Source organism: Protopterus annectens, chromosome 3.part1, assembly GCF_019279795.1.
Source record: "Protopterus annectens isolate FY-2018-M chromosome 3.part1, PAN1.0, whole genome shotgun sequence".
NCBI lineage: Eukaryota > Metazoa > Chordata > Ceratodontiformes > Protopteridae > Protopterus > Protopterus annectens.
In genome coordinates this window covers 24,849,711-24,869,773 of record NC_056732.1, presented here as the reverse complement: position 1 = coordinate 24,869,773, position 20,063 = coordinate 24,849,711, and the positions used below count along the sequence as shown (strand labels likewise).

Genomic DNA, 20,063 nt, shown 5'->3' with positions numbered 1-20,063 from the left:
CCCAAGGTGGTATCCAGTGTGGCTCTTAATCAGTCCATTCATTTGCCTACCTTTTTTCCTAACCCACAGAACAAAGGGGGACTGTCTAGATGTGCACAGACAGCTTAGATTCTACTTGGACAGGACTAAACCTCAAAGGAAATCTGAACAACTACTGGTTGCATTTGCTGCAGGGACAGAGGGGAAAGCTATTTCAACACAAACCATTTCAAAATGGATAGGCCACTGCATTCATTTCTGCTATAAGCACCATGGAAAACCTATCCCACAGGGCATCAGCTCCCATTCAACCAGGGCTGCATCCACCTCTGCAGCCTTTCTCAGGGGAGTCCCTACTAGGGACATCTTAGAAGCTGATACCTGGAGTTCTGTACATACTTTCACCAAGCACTACCATTTGCCAACTTTCTCTAAATCCAGGGCTGGTTTTGCCACTGCAGTCTTACAGGGCCTTATAGCTAGTCCTAATTCTATTTAAATTCCTCCTCCCAATCTTAGCTTTGGGAATCTACCCAAATGTAAGTACTGCAACAGTGAAACATGAAGAACATAGTACATTTGTGTACACTTACCATAAATGTAAATGTTCGAGTGTATTCACTGTTGCAGTCCTGGTTACCCTCCCCCCAGCCCTCTTTTCTTCCTTTGGCTGTACCTCTACTCTCACTTACTATGCTCTAAAAGCTTTTTGGTGTGTTTGCTGTTCTGTTGGAGGTATATCCTTGTATTTATAGTTTTAATTGCTTCCCATTAGGGGGCACCTGACATCAGGGGCAATAAAAACTGATGTAATGTTGTCGGCTGCATGTTTTATATCCCTGACGACCTGACGTCATGGAAGAAGGGACGGCAACTGACGCAGGACCCAAGACTTTGTTAATCAGGTCGACTGAGCACTACTGCAAAGCAGATAACCCAAATGTAATGACTGCAACAGTGAATACACTCGAACATCTACATTTATGGTAAGTGTACACAACTGTACTTTCCACTGGCTGAACGTGCTTTGGCAGCTCCACGGTGGAAACCAGATTTTAAGACTAGATTTGGTGATTTGGAAAACCATATTTTGTGAAAACAGCCCAATTTAAAAAAGGAATTTCTAAGATTTTTGCAAAGGGTTGAAAAAATAGTTTAGGCTATTGTATTAACTAATACTGTGACAGTTTCAGTCAGAGTAATTGTTATTTTTTTGTAGTTTTGCATTTATATACCAGTAAATTTTATTTATTGAGAGGTGCTAAAATAACTTATTTTAAGTTGTTTTTTTAACAGTGCTATTTAAAACATAACCTGAGTTTAGCAGGCCACATGTTAAGCCTTACTGTATGCTTGTAATTAAAGTTGATTTTACCCTTCTAATCTGCCTCACTTCTCTTTTAATGTCAGGTTTGCTAAAAGAGGCTCACTCAGCGTACAAGAACTTGATTCTTCTGAGAGACCAGCAGTTAAAACTGCAGTTTCACCTGGCACGGCAACTGTCCTCACAGTCGATGAATCAACAGTGATGTTTGTTGGGGGTATTGGTGGTCAGATCAGGGTGAGATTTCATGCCTAAGGATTTAAGATTTAATTTCTTTAAGTCTCATCCTAAGTAAAGTATTTTCCTTTCATGGCTTTGTGTGCATTCCCATTTCTTTTGTTGCAGAAATCAGCAGCAGTAAAGGTCACACACTTTAAAGGCTGCATGGGTGAGGCATCTCTAAATGGAAAATCAATTGGATTGTGGAACTACATGGAAAGGGAAGGCAAATGCGGTGGTTGCTTTGGAAGGTACTGTTTACACTTTGCTACTGTTTTGTTATGCGATTAACAAAGAAGTGATTGAATAATAAGAATATGGTCTTGGTATGAAGCTGGTAACCTTAACCTCACAAATGTCACAGGTCGAGCCATTAAAGCTGAGCTGTGTTTTTTAATCTCTCCCCAAAACCCAAAAATGTGTGTGTGTCCTGCTTAAGGCTACCAGGTTCCACTAAACAGTAAAGTTAGATGTTGTTCCTTCAGCATTGTTTGTCTTCTGCTTCATCAGTCCATCCGATCTAAAGTTTGGGTATCGAGTTGCTCCTTGGATCCGATACTGCTGTTTGCCAGTGCTGTAGTGTCACTAGCCCTGCAAACCAAACTTACCCATGATCCCTTATGAATTTCCCTTTCATTACCCATGATCCCTTATGAATTTCCCTTTCATTACCCATGATTCCTTATGAATTTCCCTTTCTTTACCCATGATCCCTTATGAATTTCCCTTTCAGATCACTTTTATCTTCATTCCAAAAGGATCTTGTCTGTTGTCACAGCTAAGTGCTATATTTAAAATACTTCATTTTTTGGAGTTATGTGCTCAATTTGGTGTCTTCATAAGATTTATCAGTAGTACGTTACTGTTTTACTTTAGTGTTATTTATCATTCTCTACTTATTTTGCTGCCATTTCCTTGGCCACAGAGTGCTTTTTGCTTAGCTAGTTCTATTTAAAAAAAAGGGAGGTTGATTTATATATGGATAGAGCTATATCTAGATAAGACAGATAGATAGATAGATAGATACAAATCTTTAGATTTGTAGATCTATGTGTGTATGTATATATATATATATATATATATATATATATGTGTGTGTGTGTGTGTGTGTGTATGTTGGTAAGTAGATATTCAATGGAAGATGTTTTTTCTGGCTATGTATTTTGTAGTTGCTAACAGCAGTTGTGCTAGTTAGTTTATGATGGATAAAACCTTCAAAATGTTGTACTAAATATGGGTACAAACTTCTCCCACAAGATGCCCATGACATCTGTGTTGTGTGTCTAGGCCAGGAACAGTTTAACATGTTCAATCTGTAAGGAGTTTAGACCCTCCTCACTAATACAAAGAAGATCCAAGCTTGTCATTGACTGGCTTCCTGGTGATCAACCAGAGAAGCTGTCCATCCCTTTAATAAGAATTCCAGGGGGATAGACAGGGTAGGAAAGTGAACCTATACCTCGGGCACATTTGCCCTGAGGACATTAAATTATTTAACCCACATAAATTGGTTTCAAATGGACGTAGCAAATCAGGCTGTGGATCCATTGTTGTCTGTTTTCATCCAGTTCAGCATATGGGATGTCATAATCCATTGGATCTTACCTTGGCACCAAATTTGAAGTTTCCATGGTTCCAGGGATCTGACTCCTCCCCTAAACATAATTACCCAAACTCAAATCCAATACCTCAGATCTTGTTTACTACCTGAAGACTCTAAATGTGTTCTGGAGGGCTCTCATATCCTTTTGATTCTTGAAAAGTTTAGAATATCTTCAAATAGAAACCCAATTTACCCTTTTACCTTTTCTACCCTACTCCTACTTTACCAGGAGGCTTATTTCCCTTTAGTCTAGTATGTTGAATTTAAGAGTTTTTTTTCTTAGACGTAGAATTTAGATAGTGTTTCGTATTTGATAGTATGTCTTTAAAAGTTAACATTTTTTTCTTGGAGGCAAACTTAAGATAAAGTTTGTTAGTACTTACTAGGGTTCATAGTGAATTAGGATTTTATGAATACTGTTGTCTTAGTATTTTATAGTGTTTGCTGTGTTTTTCTTCAGTGCAGTTTTATTATCAGCATGGCTTCTCAAGCATTCATAAAATACTCTAAATGCAGACAGAAATTCCCCATCAGGACCCTCATGCATTATGTGTGTATTGCCTGGGTGCTGCTCATTTGGACACAGAATATTCTTAGTGCTCTTCTTTCAGACCTAGAGCCTTATAAGCTCCCCATTGACAAATTGGTGCTGAGGGGTCTCCTCCCTCCACAGACAGGGACCACTATTTCTTGCCTTCCTCTTCAGCCTTCCCTGATAAGAAGCAAGACAGGGCTAGGTCTTCTGATAAGGCCTCAGACAAAGATAAGGAGAAATTAAAAAATAAGCATAAAGGGATGGAAAAGGACACACTTTCTATAACTAACTGCTCTTTGGACCCTTCAGCACCAGTCGAACCCTTACCTAAACTAAGTAGGAGATCAGAACAACAGCATCTCAGTCCCATCCTGCCCTCAGCCCTTATTTTCACCAGAACCAGTGAAGCCAAGGTTACACTCTGATTTTTGCAAGAGAAAGATATTCCAGGTCTTCCTCAGTGGCTTTATCTGTCCTATCAACTTGGAGCTTGACAGAGTACAATATTGACAGGATGATGAGAAAGTTGTTGAGGATGCAGATCCAGCTTAGGGTTTGTCAGTACTGTACTGAAGGAATGTACCAACCATTGGCCACCATGCCCATACACTTCTTTCACCTGTCGCAGTATATATTTTGTCTGTGACAGTTTTGGTCCTGACCCATCCTGAAGTGCCTCCTTTTGGCGCCGTCAGTTCCTTCATCTTCGATGCCAACAGTTTCCCTATCCTATTTTCATCTCCAGTGTCCTCAGATCAGAATGGGACTCAGAGCTGTAGAGTCTCTACTGACCTCCAGGGAGGGTTTGACTCCTGAGATTTTTGGAACTATCTCTTCCATTGGCAGCCTCGGCACTATGCAGCTCAGGGGCGAGCATGCTGGGAGTTGAAGTTTCTCTTCTTCGGATCCAGAGAGATCCTTAGATGTCCTTCTATTCTTATTTTGCAGTATGCCTGACATAAGGGAGTGGCCTGCCAAGGCGACGACCTGACATCGGCCAGTATACCAAAGTCTTTTACTACCTAAGGTGCACAGTACGTCTGACGTGGGCCATCAGCAGACATCAGCCATAAAAGAGATGTACGAGCACAACACACTCAGAACTTCTTTGCTGGCAGTCGGCTCGCCAGTCCCAGATGTCACTCTGCTGTCGAAATCGCGATTTTCTAAGATGAGTACCCCATTGAGGAAACTTTTTTTGTACTTTTGCTACCTTTTTCTTTACATTATGTCATGTAGAAAAGGGAAGTGTGACTGTGGATGAGAGGTTCCACATAAAGATAGTCATCCGCAGTGCCTTTTTTGAATCGGCCCTCAGCATGACCACAAACTCTGTTCCATTTGCCAATCCTTTATACCGAAGACGCTCCAAAGTCAGTTATCCTCCCTTGCGTTCTACCTAGTAAACCAATGCCCCAATGTTCTAGCAAAGAGTGTGATGGAGTCCCATCCAGACCTGACGACTGAGCCTAGAAAATGTAAGGCTAAAAAACATAGGCCTGAAACTGAAGCTGCACCTCTTGAGTCAAATGTGTCTCCCGAAGCACATGAGAGCTCGGAGACGTGCACCGACCGGGATCCGGACTGACAGGCCAAGCCCGCTTCACAGGCCATCTTGGCTCCAGATGTTTCCACGTCCAGAGAGCCTTCTCGGATGTCGGTCTCCAATGTCCAGGGGGAACCGAGGCTTGTTGTGTCAGAGGGCGCTAGGGGAGTAGCCCAGATAGTCGTTAGGGAGGATGTTGCCTCAGGTATTGTTAAATGTAGGCCTATGTCTGGCCATCCTTCTTTGCACTGCATAGATATGCCTGCAAAGAAAAAATATAAAAACAAGCATGTTTCTCCACCCTCCGATCCACAGAAGGAATAGCTGAACTTCTCACAAGGGCTCTTTAAGGCCTTTATGGCACTTAGACCTTTGTCATGTCGTCCTGCTTCTCCTCTGGCCTGGCCTGCTTTCCATCTGCAGACACCTAGGCCCCATCCTACCAGTAATGAAGATTCCTCTTCCGAAGAGAAGGATGAGGATTTGGACTATTCCTCCCAAATCCCTTCCCCATTGAATTATGCCACCTCTCCTGAAGAGGATTCCAGTGGGACAGATTCCCGCATGGAGGAGATTTCCTTTGGGTTAGACTATTTCTAAAATGTGTGACCACTTCAAATGGGATACTACAGAGCTGTCTGAGGTCCAAAATTGTTACTGTGACCTCCTTCAGGTAGAAACCACTAGTCCTTCAGCCATTCTTCCACAATTTGTTTGCTTTTGCTTCCACTTTCACACACCCAGACTCCCAGCCTCCAGCTCAAAAAGAGCCAGACAGATACTACAAAGTACCCAAAGACTGCCAATTTCTCTTCAAGGCCCCTGTTGCAGATCCTTCTGTAATTCCTGTTGCCTCTGATAAGGCCTCCAAGATACTTCCTTCTTCTCCCTGCTGCCCTCAGATAAGGATAGCAGACAGTTGGAGACCCTGTGGAAGAAAATCTATACCTCAGCTACCCTGCCCTTCAGAGCATTAAACTGTCGGACACACATGACAAAGTACAAGTTGGAACTCCTTTCACAAATTTCCAAACTGATGTCAGACATGCCTGATTCTGAAAATAAGGCCCTGGCATCCTCCCTCCTTGCCACCTCTTCTCAGGTAGCCAGACATTGTATCAAGTGCACCTGTGATGCAGTAGAAACCTCCTCTAGAGCTGCCACTTCCTCTTCTGCCCTTAGAAGATTTGCCTGGTGTAGGCTTCAGCCTCTACCTGAGGACATCAAGGCAAAACTGGTGGATGCCCTCTTGAACAATACCTCCCTTTTTGGGAAACCTTCAGCAGAGCTCTTTAAATCTCTGCAGGAAAAAAAGCAAAGAACTTAATGACTTTAAACACATCCTGGTATCCCCTGTGCCTAAATTTCATAGAAATTACCCTGCAAAGCAAACTTTCTTATGCAGGAAATCCAGAGCCCCACAGTCTAGACATCAAAAAAGGCCTAAGAAGACCCATCAGTTTTCTTCTTCCTTATTCTCTGCTTGCCATATAACCAAGCAGCCCTTTCCTGATTGGACGGGCTTCTCTTCATGATTCTTGCAGTAACCAATCCCCCTTTCCCAGTGCCTTTCCCTTTCCCTCCCTTCCTGAGAACACATCACTCAGGACTCTTGAGTGCTAAGCATCATCAAGAGGGGATACTTCATGGTTTGGCACAAGGTGCCAACCTTCAGTGGAATTCCCCTACCACAAAAGATCAGGCCCCCCTTTTCCCTCAGTCCTACAAGAACTCTTACAACAGGGCACTATAGAGCCTGTTCCCCAAGGGGAAGAGGGAAGAGCCTTTTACTCCCGCCTTTTCCTAGTTCCCAGAAAGGAAGCACCATAGAGACCAATTCTAGACCTCTCTTACCTCAACAACTTCCTCTTAGTCCCCTCTTTCAAAATGTTAACTTTACAAACACTGTTTCCTCTTATCCTTCCTCTGGCATTCCTTGCTTCCGTAGATATCAAGGATACCTACCTCCATTTTCTTATCCACACCAGATACAGGAGATTCCTATGATTTTCTGTGGGATCCTCGCACTGTCAGTCCTCGGCTTTGTCTTTTGGAATCTCCACAGCTTCAGGAGTCTTCACAAAATGTCTAGCCCCAGTAGTAGCCTTTTGCAGGCTCCAAGGGATCTTAATTTACCCATAGCTGGATGACCTCTTAATCCAAGCCACTTCTTTTTTTCTCAAAAATGTTTTTATTTTTCATATACATTTGAATGAATTCCATAGTATTTATACATAACATCTTAAATAACTATGTATACTATTTACATTAGCCTGACACTATAACAGATCTTAATGTATACAGTTACTTTATAAGTATGTCCAGTCCATTATCAGAGTGTCTGATCAAGTATTGTATAGTGTCAATCAATAAGACTTTTCCCCAAGGCTTGTTGATAAATGGCTTTGGGTAAATTCTTAGTTCTTTAATTTTAATTTTCAATAATGCCATTGTATACATTAGGCTGTAGAAGCCATCCAAAGTTGGTATTGTGTGTGCATTCCATCTTCTTGTTATACACTTCCTTGAAATTGCAGGTATATTCCATACTAGGTACATGTTTGACCTATTCAAATGAGGACCTTTGTTCACATTTAATAATACAAGAGCTTTAGTTAAATAAAATGATTCAATAAATTAAGCTTGTAGAACGTTATTAATACCATTCCAAAATGGCTTAAGTTTAACACAGTCAAAGAAAATGTGGTTCCAATCTGCATTGTGTACTTGCTCACATCTCCAACATATTCCTTTTATGAAACAACTAATTTTACTGATTCTGTTTGGGGTTAAGAATGCTCTGTGCAAGCATTTCCAATTAAAAACTTTCCGGTATTGTGTAAAGGATGTATATTTTATCGATAATAAGATATTTGTTTTAATATCTTCAAGTTAACTGTATCGAGTGTCCTTTAGTCCCAGTATGAGGTTATGGGTGTTGCTTTATAGTTTATCAATATTTTGTAAAATTTTGAAATACTGTTTTCTATGTCAAAGTCATTATATATGATTTCATATATGTATTTCGTAAATTTAGGTATTTCTTTAAATTAATTTTTAATTATTCTACTTAAATCTTGCGAATATGACAGAATACTCTGTAACGTTAGCCAGTCCTGTTGTGCAATTTTGTATGTTTTTATTACTTGCATATCTAAAACTTTTAGTTCTTTGATACATTGGAGCCAACAAACAAATCCTTTCTGTTCATAGGAATTAATAATTTCTCTATATATTTTATGTGGAAAGTTCTTTGTGGCTATAAATGGTGTTAAAAGATCAAACCAGATTTTTAAATCTATATTTGCATTAATAATTTTCCTAAATGAGTCAATGTAATTTATTTATTTATTTATTTATTATTTGTTTACCGGGAAAGTCCGACTTGGAACAAAGCCAATTTTCAGCGGAGGCCCGGGGAGAAATGCTCCAGATGCATGTCTTTGTAATAATTAATCATACGAGTTCTAGTGGGCTTAGTTAGGTTATATTGCATACTAATACATAACATGTGCCATGGCAAATTGTTTTTGTCTGTTATTTAAATTTTTTTTGTAAATCAAATTTATTTATTGATATTAACGTTAGTAATTCTTTCCAATTTGCAGAGTAATTTGGATTTATCCAATGTGAGATTATTTTAGATATTGATGCTTTTATATATGTTTCTATATCAAGAGAGTTTAATCCTCCCTGTTTACATGGTCTGATATGATGTATTAAAGCTATTCTGTTTCTTTTGGGAAACCATAAAAATTTTACTATGCATGGATTTATTTCTTTAAGTATATTACTTTCTGGTAACAGTTGTATTGCCAAGGCTATATATAGGATCTTTGGCAGTAAAACCATTTTTATTAACTGTAGTCTATCTTCAAATGTTAATATTATTTTGTTCCATTTTTCCACAGAGATTTTAATTGTATCGATGGTATTATTGTAGTTTTTTTTAGACTAATTCATTATTATCATTGCATTACTCAATTCCTAGATATTTTAAGGTAGATTCTTGTTTCCCTATGATGTGATCCCCCTTAGTCTGCAGCTTTTTTTTATTTAAAAATAAAAAATTTGATTTTGATTTATTGAAATGGAATGCTGAAGTCATGTAAAATTTGTCAATTAATATGTCTAATTCTTCTAATGTATCATTTGTATTAATGTTAGTAATATGTCTGCAGCAAATAGCATTACTTTAGAATTGTATGGTTCATAAACATCTATTCCTTTGATTTTTATATTGTTACGAATTGAATCTGCCAATATTTCAATAGCCAGAGCAAAGAGAATCAGTGACATGGGACATCCTTGTTTGGTGCCTTTTGTTATATGTATAGATTCAGAGGTAAAATGATCTAACTTGACATACGCTAAATTATTTGTGTATATATTCTTTAGGAGATGAACAAAGGGTGCAGGAAATTCAAATAACATTAGGATTTTGAGTAAATCCAAGCCACTTCTCAAGCAGAATTGAACAAGTCCCTCCAAATGGCAGTCACCATTCTTCAAAGCCTGGGATTTACTATCATCTTCAATAAATCATCCCTGACCCAGCCCAAGATCTCATATTTCTGGGCTGCAGATTCTAAACCCTGAGCATGATAGTGTATGTCCCACCATCCAAGGCCCAGGAGATCTCACTAATCTTTGTAGAGGCACTCTACCTAAATCAGATATCTGCCAGGCTATTCCTCAGAATCTTGACGCTAATGGCATCTACCATCTCAGTGCTTCCTCTAGCATGGAGTCACATGAGGAAACTCCAATGGTTCCTCAAATCAGTATGGTGTCAACATGTTCACCCTGTAGAACACCTAGACCTGCATGGTCCACACAGCCTACCTGGACCTCGCAAAAGCCTTCGATACATTACCCCACTTGGGCATTATAGATAAGCTCACCAGCTTAAATATAAACCCCTATGTCACTAGATGGGTTGCAAACTGGCTCAAGGACAGAACCCACATGGTTAGAATAGCTGGAGCCATGTCAGACACCAAACCAGTTACAAGTGGTGTCCCACAAGGCTCAGTCCTGGGACCTCTCTTGTTCGGTATATATTTCTCGGAGGTACAGGCCAACACGGAAGGACTGTGGCTGACCAAGTTCGCAGATGACTGCAAACTGGGCGCCATAATCGACTCTCCAGCCGACACAAGCATCCTACAAAAGGGCCTCATAGAAACAGACAACTGGTGCCAGAGCCATGGCCTCAAGCTAAACGCCAAAAAGTGTATAGTCATCCCCTTTGGCAAAAACAAAGTGCCCACAAATTACCACATAGATGGTAATCCATTAAGTACGGAAGAAGTAATTAGGGACCTGGGGACCCAAGTTGATAGCAATCTCTCATTCGACAACCACGTGGCCAAAGTGGTTAGAAAAACATTTTATATAGCCCACCTAATCATGAAGGGATTCACATCTAGATCAGGGGAGGTCATCAGGCCCATAATTGAGTACAATGCCCCTTTTGGGATGTACCTTACCAGACACCTGCAGCAACTGGAAAGACCCCAAAAGTACCTCACCAAGAGGATCAAAGGGCTCAAACAGATGCCATATGCTGCCCGGTTAAAGAAACTCCAGCTCTACTCAGTGGCATACCGCCTGCTCAGAGGCGATCTGTGCCTGACATATAAAGCCATGTCCAACCCGGAATTAATGGACATGCTGCACCTCAGAAAATCCAAATCCCATCGAGCTACGCGCTCGAGAGACTTGAACCTCAGCACTGAAATAAATAGGACATGCTGGAGGGACAGATTCCTAACCCAGAGACTCCCTTCACTCTGGAATAAAATCCCAGTCCAGGATAGGCAGAGTCCCTCATTGACTCTCTTCAAGAGGAATATTGATGAGTGGATGGGAGATCGTAGGTTTACTCCGGGTATCACTTCTGTGTCACTGTTAGACAGAGGCACAGTATACTAACCTCGAAAAAGGGCATAGCAAAATTAATTTTAAAATGGGTGGCGAAAGCCAAACACACTCTGGCTAGGCTTGTAAATGCCCTAGGGCAGATAGCCTAGTATGAACCTATGAACCTAATTCTCCTACTCCCATGTCTCAAGAAGGAGCTGCAGTGGTGGATTTCACAACTGTCTCTAAATCCAGATCTCCCCATGCACTCTCTGCCGCCAACTCTGGCCCTATTCACAGATGCGTCGGACATGGGTTGGAGTGCAGCATTAGACCTCCACATGACTCAGAGTGGTCTCCCTTCCAAAGGAAGGACCACATAAATGTGAGAGAATTGACGGCATTAATTTTCACCCTCCAAACCTTCAAGTCACTTATGAAACCAGGGAGATTATGTGTACACACAGACAGTATGACAGTCTTGTGGTACATAAACAAACAGGGAGGTACCAGAGCCTATCTCCTGTGCAGACTAGCCATGCAGGTCTGGGGTCTAGCTCATCTCCTCGATGTATCCCTCCATGTGGTGTACATCCCCTCCACCCAGAATACTGTGGCAGACACCCTAAGAAGATCCAGAACACAAGCCCATAAGTGGATGCTTCATAGGGATGTGTTTCTAGACATTGTGCACCAGTGGGTTATCCCAGAGATAGACCTGTTTGCCTCCTCTATGAACAAGTTTTGTGCCAGAGAGTACCATCCAGGCATGGGGAGTGGATGCCCTTTCAATCTCCTGGAAGGGGACATTCCTATATACATTCCTTCCCCTTCCACTCATTCTGACAGTCCTGTTGAAAATCCAACAGGACAAGCCAAAAATCTTGCTGGTGACGTCCTACTGGCCAAGACAGCATTGGTTCCCAGTCCTCTTCCACCTAGCCAAGGGCAGTCACCACAAGTTACACCACAGAATGGACCTACTAACACAGAACAAGGGCTTACTCCTCCACCCACGTTTGGAAAACCTTCAACTGACCCTGTGGCTGATAGAGCCCTGATCCCATTCAGACACCTTTACTCTGAGGACGTACTTCAGGCCCTGCAGGAGGGCAGGAAATGTACTACTGGAAAGTCTTACCTTCCAAATGGAAGCTGTTCGGCATCTGGTGTCTGTCTAGGAACCAGGAACCACTGAAGGGAGATCCACTTATGGTTCTGTCCTATCTGTGTGAATTGCTTAATGCAGGATTAGCATATTCTTCCATTCAAGCCCATTTGCCATATGTCTCTGCCTATCTGCCACTAGCTCCTCGTTTAGCTTCCAGATTCGAACCTAAACAATTCCTCAAAGGTGTCCGTCATATCAGACCCTCCCAGGGGACCTGTGACTCCACAGTGGGACCTAAACTCTGTGCTAGAGAAATTGACTCAAGCACACTTTGAACCTGCTTCATCTAGTTCACTCAAGCACTGCACTTGGAAGATGGTTCTCCTGATGGCCATTACCTCTGCCAGGGGGGGTCTTAGAGTTACAAGCCTTTATGGCTCCCACCCCTTCTTGTCTTTCCACAAAGACAGAGTTTCCTTACGGTCCAATCCCTCCTTTATGCCAAAGGTTATCAATGAGTTACCCCTAAACTAGGCAATTTACCTACCTGCTTTCTTCCCCTCACCCCAGAACAATAATGAGAGGATCCTGCACACCCTGAATGTACACAGCTCAGGTTCTACTTACATAAGACTAAACCCTTTAGGAAAACATACCAATTATTTTTGTCTTTCCATCCCAGGGCTGTGGGATTGCCTGTGTCCAAATAGACCATCTAAATTGGATATCCAGATCTGTTGCCTTTTAGCTACGCCCACCATGGTAAAGTTCTTCCTGACTCAGTCAAAGCTCACTCTACCAGGGGAGTATCTTCCTTGGGGGCCCTCCTCAGGGGCTTAGATACCAACTCTATACTAGAGTCTGCCACTTAGACATCTGTCCATACCTTCATTAAACACTATAAGCTGGACTCCAGACCCAGGCCAGGGTTTGCCAGGGCCATTCTCCATGGCTTCCTAGAAAATTCATCTGCCACTTCCTCCTCCCTTTCCTCATGAGCTTTTGTACTCTCCTTTATGTCAGAAATACTGCAACAGAAGAATAGGAGGACATAGATTAGTTGTATAAGAACTTATAACGTCTTCTCTGCTGCAGTACTCCAACCCTACCGCCATCCCACACTTCTTGGCTTTCTTGCATGCATTGATCCTCATTCCCTTAGACTGTCTCTCTGATTGGGGCTTCAGTTCTGAGGATGGTGCACATGTACGTCTCCTTTATGACCAACATTTGCTGATGGCCCACGTTAGACGTACTGCTCACCTTAGATAGTGAAAGACTTTGGTATACTGGCCGAAGTCAGGTTGTCACCTTGGCAAGCAGCCCCGTTATGTCAGGGATACTGCAACAGAGAAGAGAAGGACATCGATCTTTATGTTACGTTCTTACACAACTAATCTTTCCAGTGACAACTTTGGCTTTTAAGGTGGTTGAAAGGGTTTTCGGTTTACCCAAAGAGAGGACTTTTCTCAGAGTTTGGTTCCACACAAACCACATTGAGATTCTGCAACATCATCTTCCTGTCATCCTATCAGACAGGGACAGTTGGCACCACAGATTTCTGGAATAGCTTGCTACATCTTCTCCCAGTCTGATTTTGAACCATCAGTCTGATTTTGAACCATCTGTCTTCCCAAAAGAATCAGTTCACAAGAAATAGACATTCAATTGAAGGCACGTAGACTCCTCCCCAGAGTCTTTCACGAAGGATATAGATCTGTATGAAATCAAGGGTTCACCCAGGTCTCCCTCGGAAGACGTTACCTTTGGTAAAACTCTTGAACTCATGAAACAGAGAAGGGAGATGGTCCGCTGAAGATCCCTCTTCAGATAAATCTGTATTTCTGGAAGTCTTTGCTTCTGGCTCAACATCAACCTGGGTGGTACTACCTGTTAAACCATTAGTTGACATTATGTCACAATGGGATTGGAAGGACACTGACATGGTGGAGGCTATGTCCAAGAAACCAGACAGAATTCTAGCAGCTTCCAAAGACAGGAAGCTTTGGGGTAAAGGTCCTGCAGTGGATGCCATGCTTGTAGCAGCAGCCACAAAAAAGGAGTTGTCTGAGGAGGGTTCCTCTGTTCATGCCCCTAACAGGGACAGATTTGTGAAATGGGCATACTCGGAGACCTTTGCACTTAGGTCAGTGAATTATCTTGCTTGTGTCATCAATGGGACTTGAGTAAAGAAATTTCCAAGTCTCTTTCTGGAGTTTTGCCTGCAATGTCTAAAGGACTGTGGACTCACACCTTTCAACTCTACGGTCAGCTTCTAATGTAGGTATGCATGTCATCTCTAACACAGCCAATGGATCACCCAAGGAGGCAGGCGCAGGTCTCACAGTCAGACGACATGCCTGGATGCATCTTTGTGATTTTTCGGGAGGCTTCAAGATGTCCTTTGTCAGTGACCCTTACAGAAGTGACACACTTTTTGACCCTAAAGTAAAAAGATACATTGACCAGAAGTCAGTAGGAGGGTAAGAGTTCCTCTGAAGTAGGCATTAATTTTCCATGCCTTAAAGGTCATATTCCTGGAATCAGAGGGCAGGTAGAAAGACGTGGTTTAGTTTCATAAGTCACAGAGTTCTTACCAGGATTCTTCTAGCAATAGACCTTTACTGGCAGAGGTTGGGGGAATCCTGATGGACGTCACCCATGAGACAGAGACAAACAGCGTAATCAAGGCTTCCATGGTCCCTTTACCCAGAGGCCCTATCAGCATCCCTGAAGGGTTTGCCCGACTGATGCACTGTGAAGGCATTCGGGAGAGTGCTTATCTCTGCTCCCCTAAGCCTGGCAAGATCTAAGAATAGACACGTGGGTGCAAGATATAATTTCCAGGCCTGTACCTTATTGTGTGAATCAGATTTTAGGAAAATAAGGTACAGGCCTGAGATAGTGAATTTGACTAAGGGTGAACATCAGGCTTTGATTTATTTAAGTAAAAATCAGGAGCTCAGAATAATGAGGGCTGACAAGGGTGGCAAAATTGTGGTTATGAACATGGAAGACTACACTAATTCAGTAGTATCTATGTTACAACAAGATCACACCTATAAGAAGGATGCTAAGAAAAGCTATCTAAGGTTGGACACCACTTTATTTGACATGTTTTGTCAAGGTCACAATCCAGGTCTCATTATGCCTCTGGCTCCACCATCCTCAGGAATGCCCTTCCTTGATACCTTCCAGTTTGACAGCTTGGAATCTGTTCCGTGTGTTGAATCAGACAAAAATAGCCAACGCTGGATAGAAAAGTCATGTACTTACCATAACAATAGATCCATGTTGTCTGATTTTCGTCTGGTCCAACCTCACCTCCCTCCTACCCACTTGCCAAATAGACTTTTTATGGATTGGTTTGAAATGATAAGGTGGTTACCTCACCATACCCTGTTTGTGACCATCATTGTCTCTTGACCTTGGCCAATTTTTCTCTGGTCCCTCTTCAGTTTTTGCATTTAAGGTCTGCACTATTTTTGTTCACTAATAGGTATGAACACTGTCCTATAGGGCAAACTCAATCTGAGGTATTGGATTGGAGTTCAGGAGATGAGTCAGAGCCCTGGATCTGTGGAAGCTTCAGATTTGGTGCCGAGGTTGGATTCAGTCAGATCCGACATCCCATATTTTGAATTGGACAAAAATCAGACAACATGTCTCTATCATTATTGATAAGTACATCATTTTCGTAAAATTTGAGTCAGCCCATGATTCAGACGTCAACTAAACAGCTGTAGACCATCCTGAACACCATGTTCAACATCATAAACCTTTCCTTGTTGTTCTACTGTAACGCAGCTGATGGAGAAGCTAGAGCCGCAGGTGCAGACCTGACTATGAGACACTATGCCTGACTCCATCTATGCAGGTTTGCAGACAATTTCAAGCAGCCCTTTACCAATGTCCCCTTTGATGGATTCACCCTCTTTCGACCAGCTAAAAGAGAAGCTTACAAGTTGTGAGCAGGATGGGAAAATACTGACTGCTGTAGGATTTAGATTTGAGAACTCTCAAAGACCCTTTAACAGTAACCAGAAGGGTTCCACATCCCTGTGGTTTAAAAGATCCCAATGCCAAACCTTTGACTCTTCATCAGACAGAGCGGACGTGGCAGAGGTGGTACTTCAGCGGACATTAACCAAAAGAGGTCTGAAGAATCAAGGGTACAGGGAGCTTTTTCAAGGAATGCCAAACCAGCACTCCTGATATTGCCTGACTGTCTGTGGAGGCAGTTGTGGGATGACTGCCATGTCAGTTTTCCAAACAGTCGTCATTTAGAACAAATGGGTGCAAGATATAATATACAGAGGCTATTCCATACTCCTTTTTCAAGAAACTCCCCCCCTCCACCCCCACCCCAGTGAAGGACCCCACTCCACCATGGGATTTGAAATTGGTTCTGGAGACTGACAAAATCTTATTTTGAACTGTCTTCTTCCATGAACCTGAAGTATGTGCCTTGGAAGGCATTATTTCTGGTAGTCATTACTTATCTAGAAGAATCACCGCTTTACTTGATATTCCAGAAAGATGGTATTTTCTTAAGGACTATCCCTTTCTTTATTCCAAAGGTGGCTTCTGAAACCAACATAAATCAATCCATAAGCTTGCCTGTGCTGTTTCCAAGTTATTCTAATAAGGGAAAGTATCGTTTACATACCTTAGGCATTCACAGACAACTGTCCTTCCATTTCACTGTTGCAGCATTCATTACATTAGGGATCTTCTGCCAAGGGTAGCCCAACATCCGGACAGTATACCAAAGCCTTTAAGTTGCTTTAAGGTATGCCATACGTCACACATATGCTCCTTGCATAGTGTAGGGCATAAAGTGACATCCAGACATACCAACCTCAGAACTTCTTTGCCTCCAGTCCAAACACCATCTCTAGATCGTCTGTGTGAAAGCCTCTTCTATTGCTGGTTTCACGAAGCTGTTGCAGGTAAGTGCCCCGTTGGGGTTCCTTTTTACTTATCCTTTTCTTTTTGTTGCTTTTGAGGTTTCATGTCATCTAAGAAGGGTAAATGCTAGTGTGGGAGACAGCCCATAAAGACCGCCACGAACAGTGTCTGTTTTGCCTTGGCACCTCTTACAACCATACGTCCTTTTTCATCTGTCAAGCTTTTGTACCTAAAACCCTGCATAGTAGACTGTCTTCTTTGGTCCTTTATCCTGAAAACCATTGTCTTAAGCTTCTTACGAAAGATATGATGGAGGGAACTTCCCACTCCGTAGGACAGCTGTCAGTGAAGAAAGCCAAGAAGCCTAGGCTGGAATCTTCTGCTGTTCAGCCTCTGCCAGACGTCTCCCAAGGTGAGTGAATTCCCGAAGGTTTGCCCAACTTCATCATTGGATTCCTCTGCTGTGACCAGGTTGGAGGCCGGCAGGGATCCGACTTTAAACACGTCCTAGGAGGTATTGCAGATGTCTTTTTCAGACGTTCAGAGGGAACCACATCTGATTATTTCTTTGGAGCCTAGGGGTGTTCCCTAGATATTAGTCAGAGAAGAAATCCTTAGTACTGTTATTGAATGCCATCCTGAGTCTTAGCCTTCCAGATTTTTGTAAGATAGATGTCCCGTTGAAGAAAAAGCAAAAGAATAAACATATTACTCCTGCTACTAAGGATCCACAGGGTGAGTGGCAGGCCTTTACTCAGGGTTTGTCTAGTGCTTTGATGTCATTGAAACCTCCTCAGGGGTCTTCTGTTTCTGTCCCCTCTTGGTCCCCTACCCCTCTTAAAATACCCAGGGAACAGGATACTTCTGAGAGAGGAGCTGGATTCGGATGAAGAATCCCCTGCTTACTCTTCTCAGATTCCCCCTCCTTTGGACCGTGGTTCTGAGAAAGAGGAATCTACCAGTCGTGATATATCCTTTGAAGAGATTTCTTTCGGGGACATGAACCTCAGAACAATGGAGTTTTTTAAGTGGGATTGTGCTCAGCTTTCTGAGGTTCATAAAATATATTATGAGTTGTTGTAGATGGATTCAAACCTTCTAGTGTGCCTCTTTTTTAATTCTTTTAAGGCTCCAGGCTCCCAGCCCCCTGCAGCCAAGAAACCTGATAGGTTCTGTAAGGTGCCTGAGGACTAAATTTTTGTATAGGTGTCCTTCCGTTGACCCCTCTGTGGTGTCTGTAGCCTCTGACAAGCCTTCTCTATTACTTCCATCTCCCAAGTTATTGCCATCTGATAAAGATAGCAGTACCATGGAAAGGCTGGGCAAAAAGGTTTATACCTCTGCTACCTTGGCTTTCAGGGCTGCTAATTATTAAGCCCATATGGCCTGGTATTTGTTGGTGCTCTTATTTAAGGCCTTTTAGGTTCTTTCTGATTTTCCAGACTCTGAGGGTAAATCTTCTGCCCTTTCCCTGTTAGGGACTTCCTCCCAGGTGGCTCGTTATTCCATCAAGTGTAGTTAAGATGCAGCAGCTTCTTCTAGGGCTACTGCTTTTGGAATGGTGATAAGGAGGTAATTTTGGCTTCGGCTTCAAACTTTGCCTGAAGATATTAAGGCTAAGTTGATGGATGCCCCTCTTAATAATAAACACTTGTTTGGTGAAGTTGCTGCTGCTATGTCTAAGTCCCTTCGGGATAATGGCAAGGCTATACAGCAACCTAAACATGTGTTTGTTTCTCCTGTGCCTAAATTTCAGAGAAACTACCCCAATAAGCCAGCGTTTATTTGCAGGCAGTCTCACTCTTCTTCTAAGGGTAAGAAAAGTGGCAAGGGGCTCCTCCTTCTAAGGCTACTCAGACTTCTGTGCCTCAAAAGTCTCCTTTTCCAGATAAGCCAGGTGCTGTCTGACTATCCGGCTTTTCCCATCCACTTTCATCCTTCCCTTTGCCTTTCTGTCTGTCTTACTGTTTGGCTACAGATTACAAAGGATTTCTGGATCCTGTCCAGTATTCACTGGGGTATTTCATGGTTTGGAAATCCCTTCCCCCTTGTCTTCTTTCCAGAGGTGCTTTTGGATCTTTTGACTCAGGGTAGTATTCAAGTGGTAGTATTCAAGAGGTACCTGTGTCCCAAAAGGGAAGGGGTTTTTACTCCAGTATGTTTCTAGTACCTAGAAAAGAAGGTTCTTTGAAACCAGTTGTAGACGTCTCTCATCTAAACACTTAACTGAAAGTGCCCTCCTTTCGAATGTTATCCCTTCAGACTTTCTTTCCTCTTCTTCTTCCTCAGGCTTATATGGTGTCCCTGGATCTCAAGGATGCTTTATCTCCATATCTAGATCCATACCCTTTTCAGGAACTTTTTACATTTCTCTGTTGCTTCCTGGCATTTTCAGTTCTCTGCTTTGCCCTTTGGCCTTTCTACAGCCCCAATGGTATTCACCAAATGCCTCACTCCTGTGATTGCTTTTTGCAGGATTCAGGGGATCTAATATTTCCTTACTTGGATGACCTTCTTTTTCAGGCATCTTCTCCAGTGATCTTGTAAAATCTTCATTTTATCATCTCCCTTCTGCAAAGCCTGGGATTCACAATGAATTTCAAACAGTTTTTTCTGACTCCCTCTCAAGACCGTACTTTTCTGGGGTGCAGGATTCAGACAGTGCCTATGCTGGCATCCCTGCCTCCTCCCAAGACCCTAACACTCATATCATTCTTTCAAACTCTTCTTCCTCTGACCTTCATAACAGCCAGGGAATTCTGAGAGCTGTAGGGTTTCTGGCATCCACCATCCCTATGCTTCCTCTGGCCAAACTCCACATGAGAAAGTTTCAGTAGTTTCTGAAGTTATTTTGGCTTCAACATACACCTCCCTTGGAATTTGTAGATGTTCTTCTGTTCATCTTTTGCAGTATTCCTGACTTAAGGGAGTTGCCTGCCAAGGTGATGACCCAACGTCACTCAGTATGTC

The 20,063-nt window shown here is 42.4% G+C and overlaps 1 protein-coding gene across 1 annotated transcript in view; it reads left to right on the top strand.

Annotated features, from left to right (window-relative positions):
• The window catches only part of LAMA1 (laminin subunit alpha 1), a 3,417,884-nt gene that overhangs the window by 2,542,208 nt on the left and 855,613 nt on the right, over window positions 1-20,063 (top strand). Inside the window, exons 40-41 of the mRNA XM_044066516.1 lie at window positions 1,390-1,540; window positions 1,649-1,773. Of these exons, the coding sequence (XP_043922451.1) occupies window positions 1,390-1,540; window positions 1,649-1,773 (276 nt within the window). The remainder of the gene's footprint in view (window positions 1-1,389; window positions 1,541-1,648; window positions 1,774-20,063) is intronic.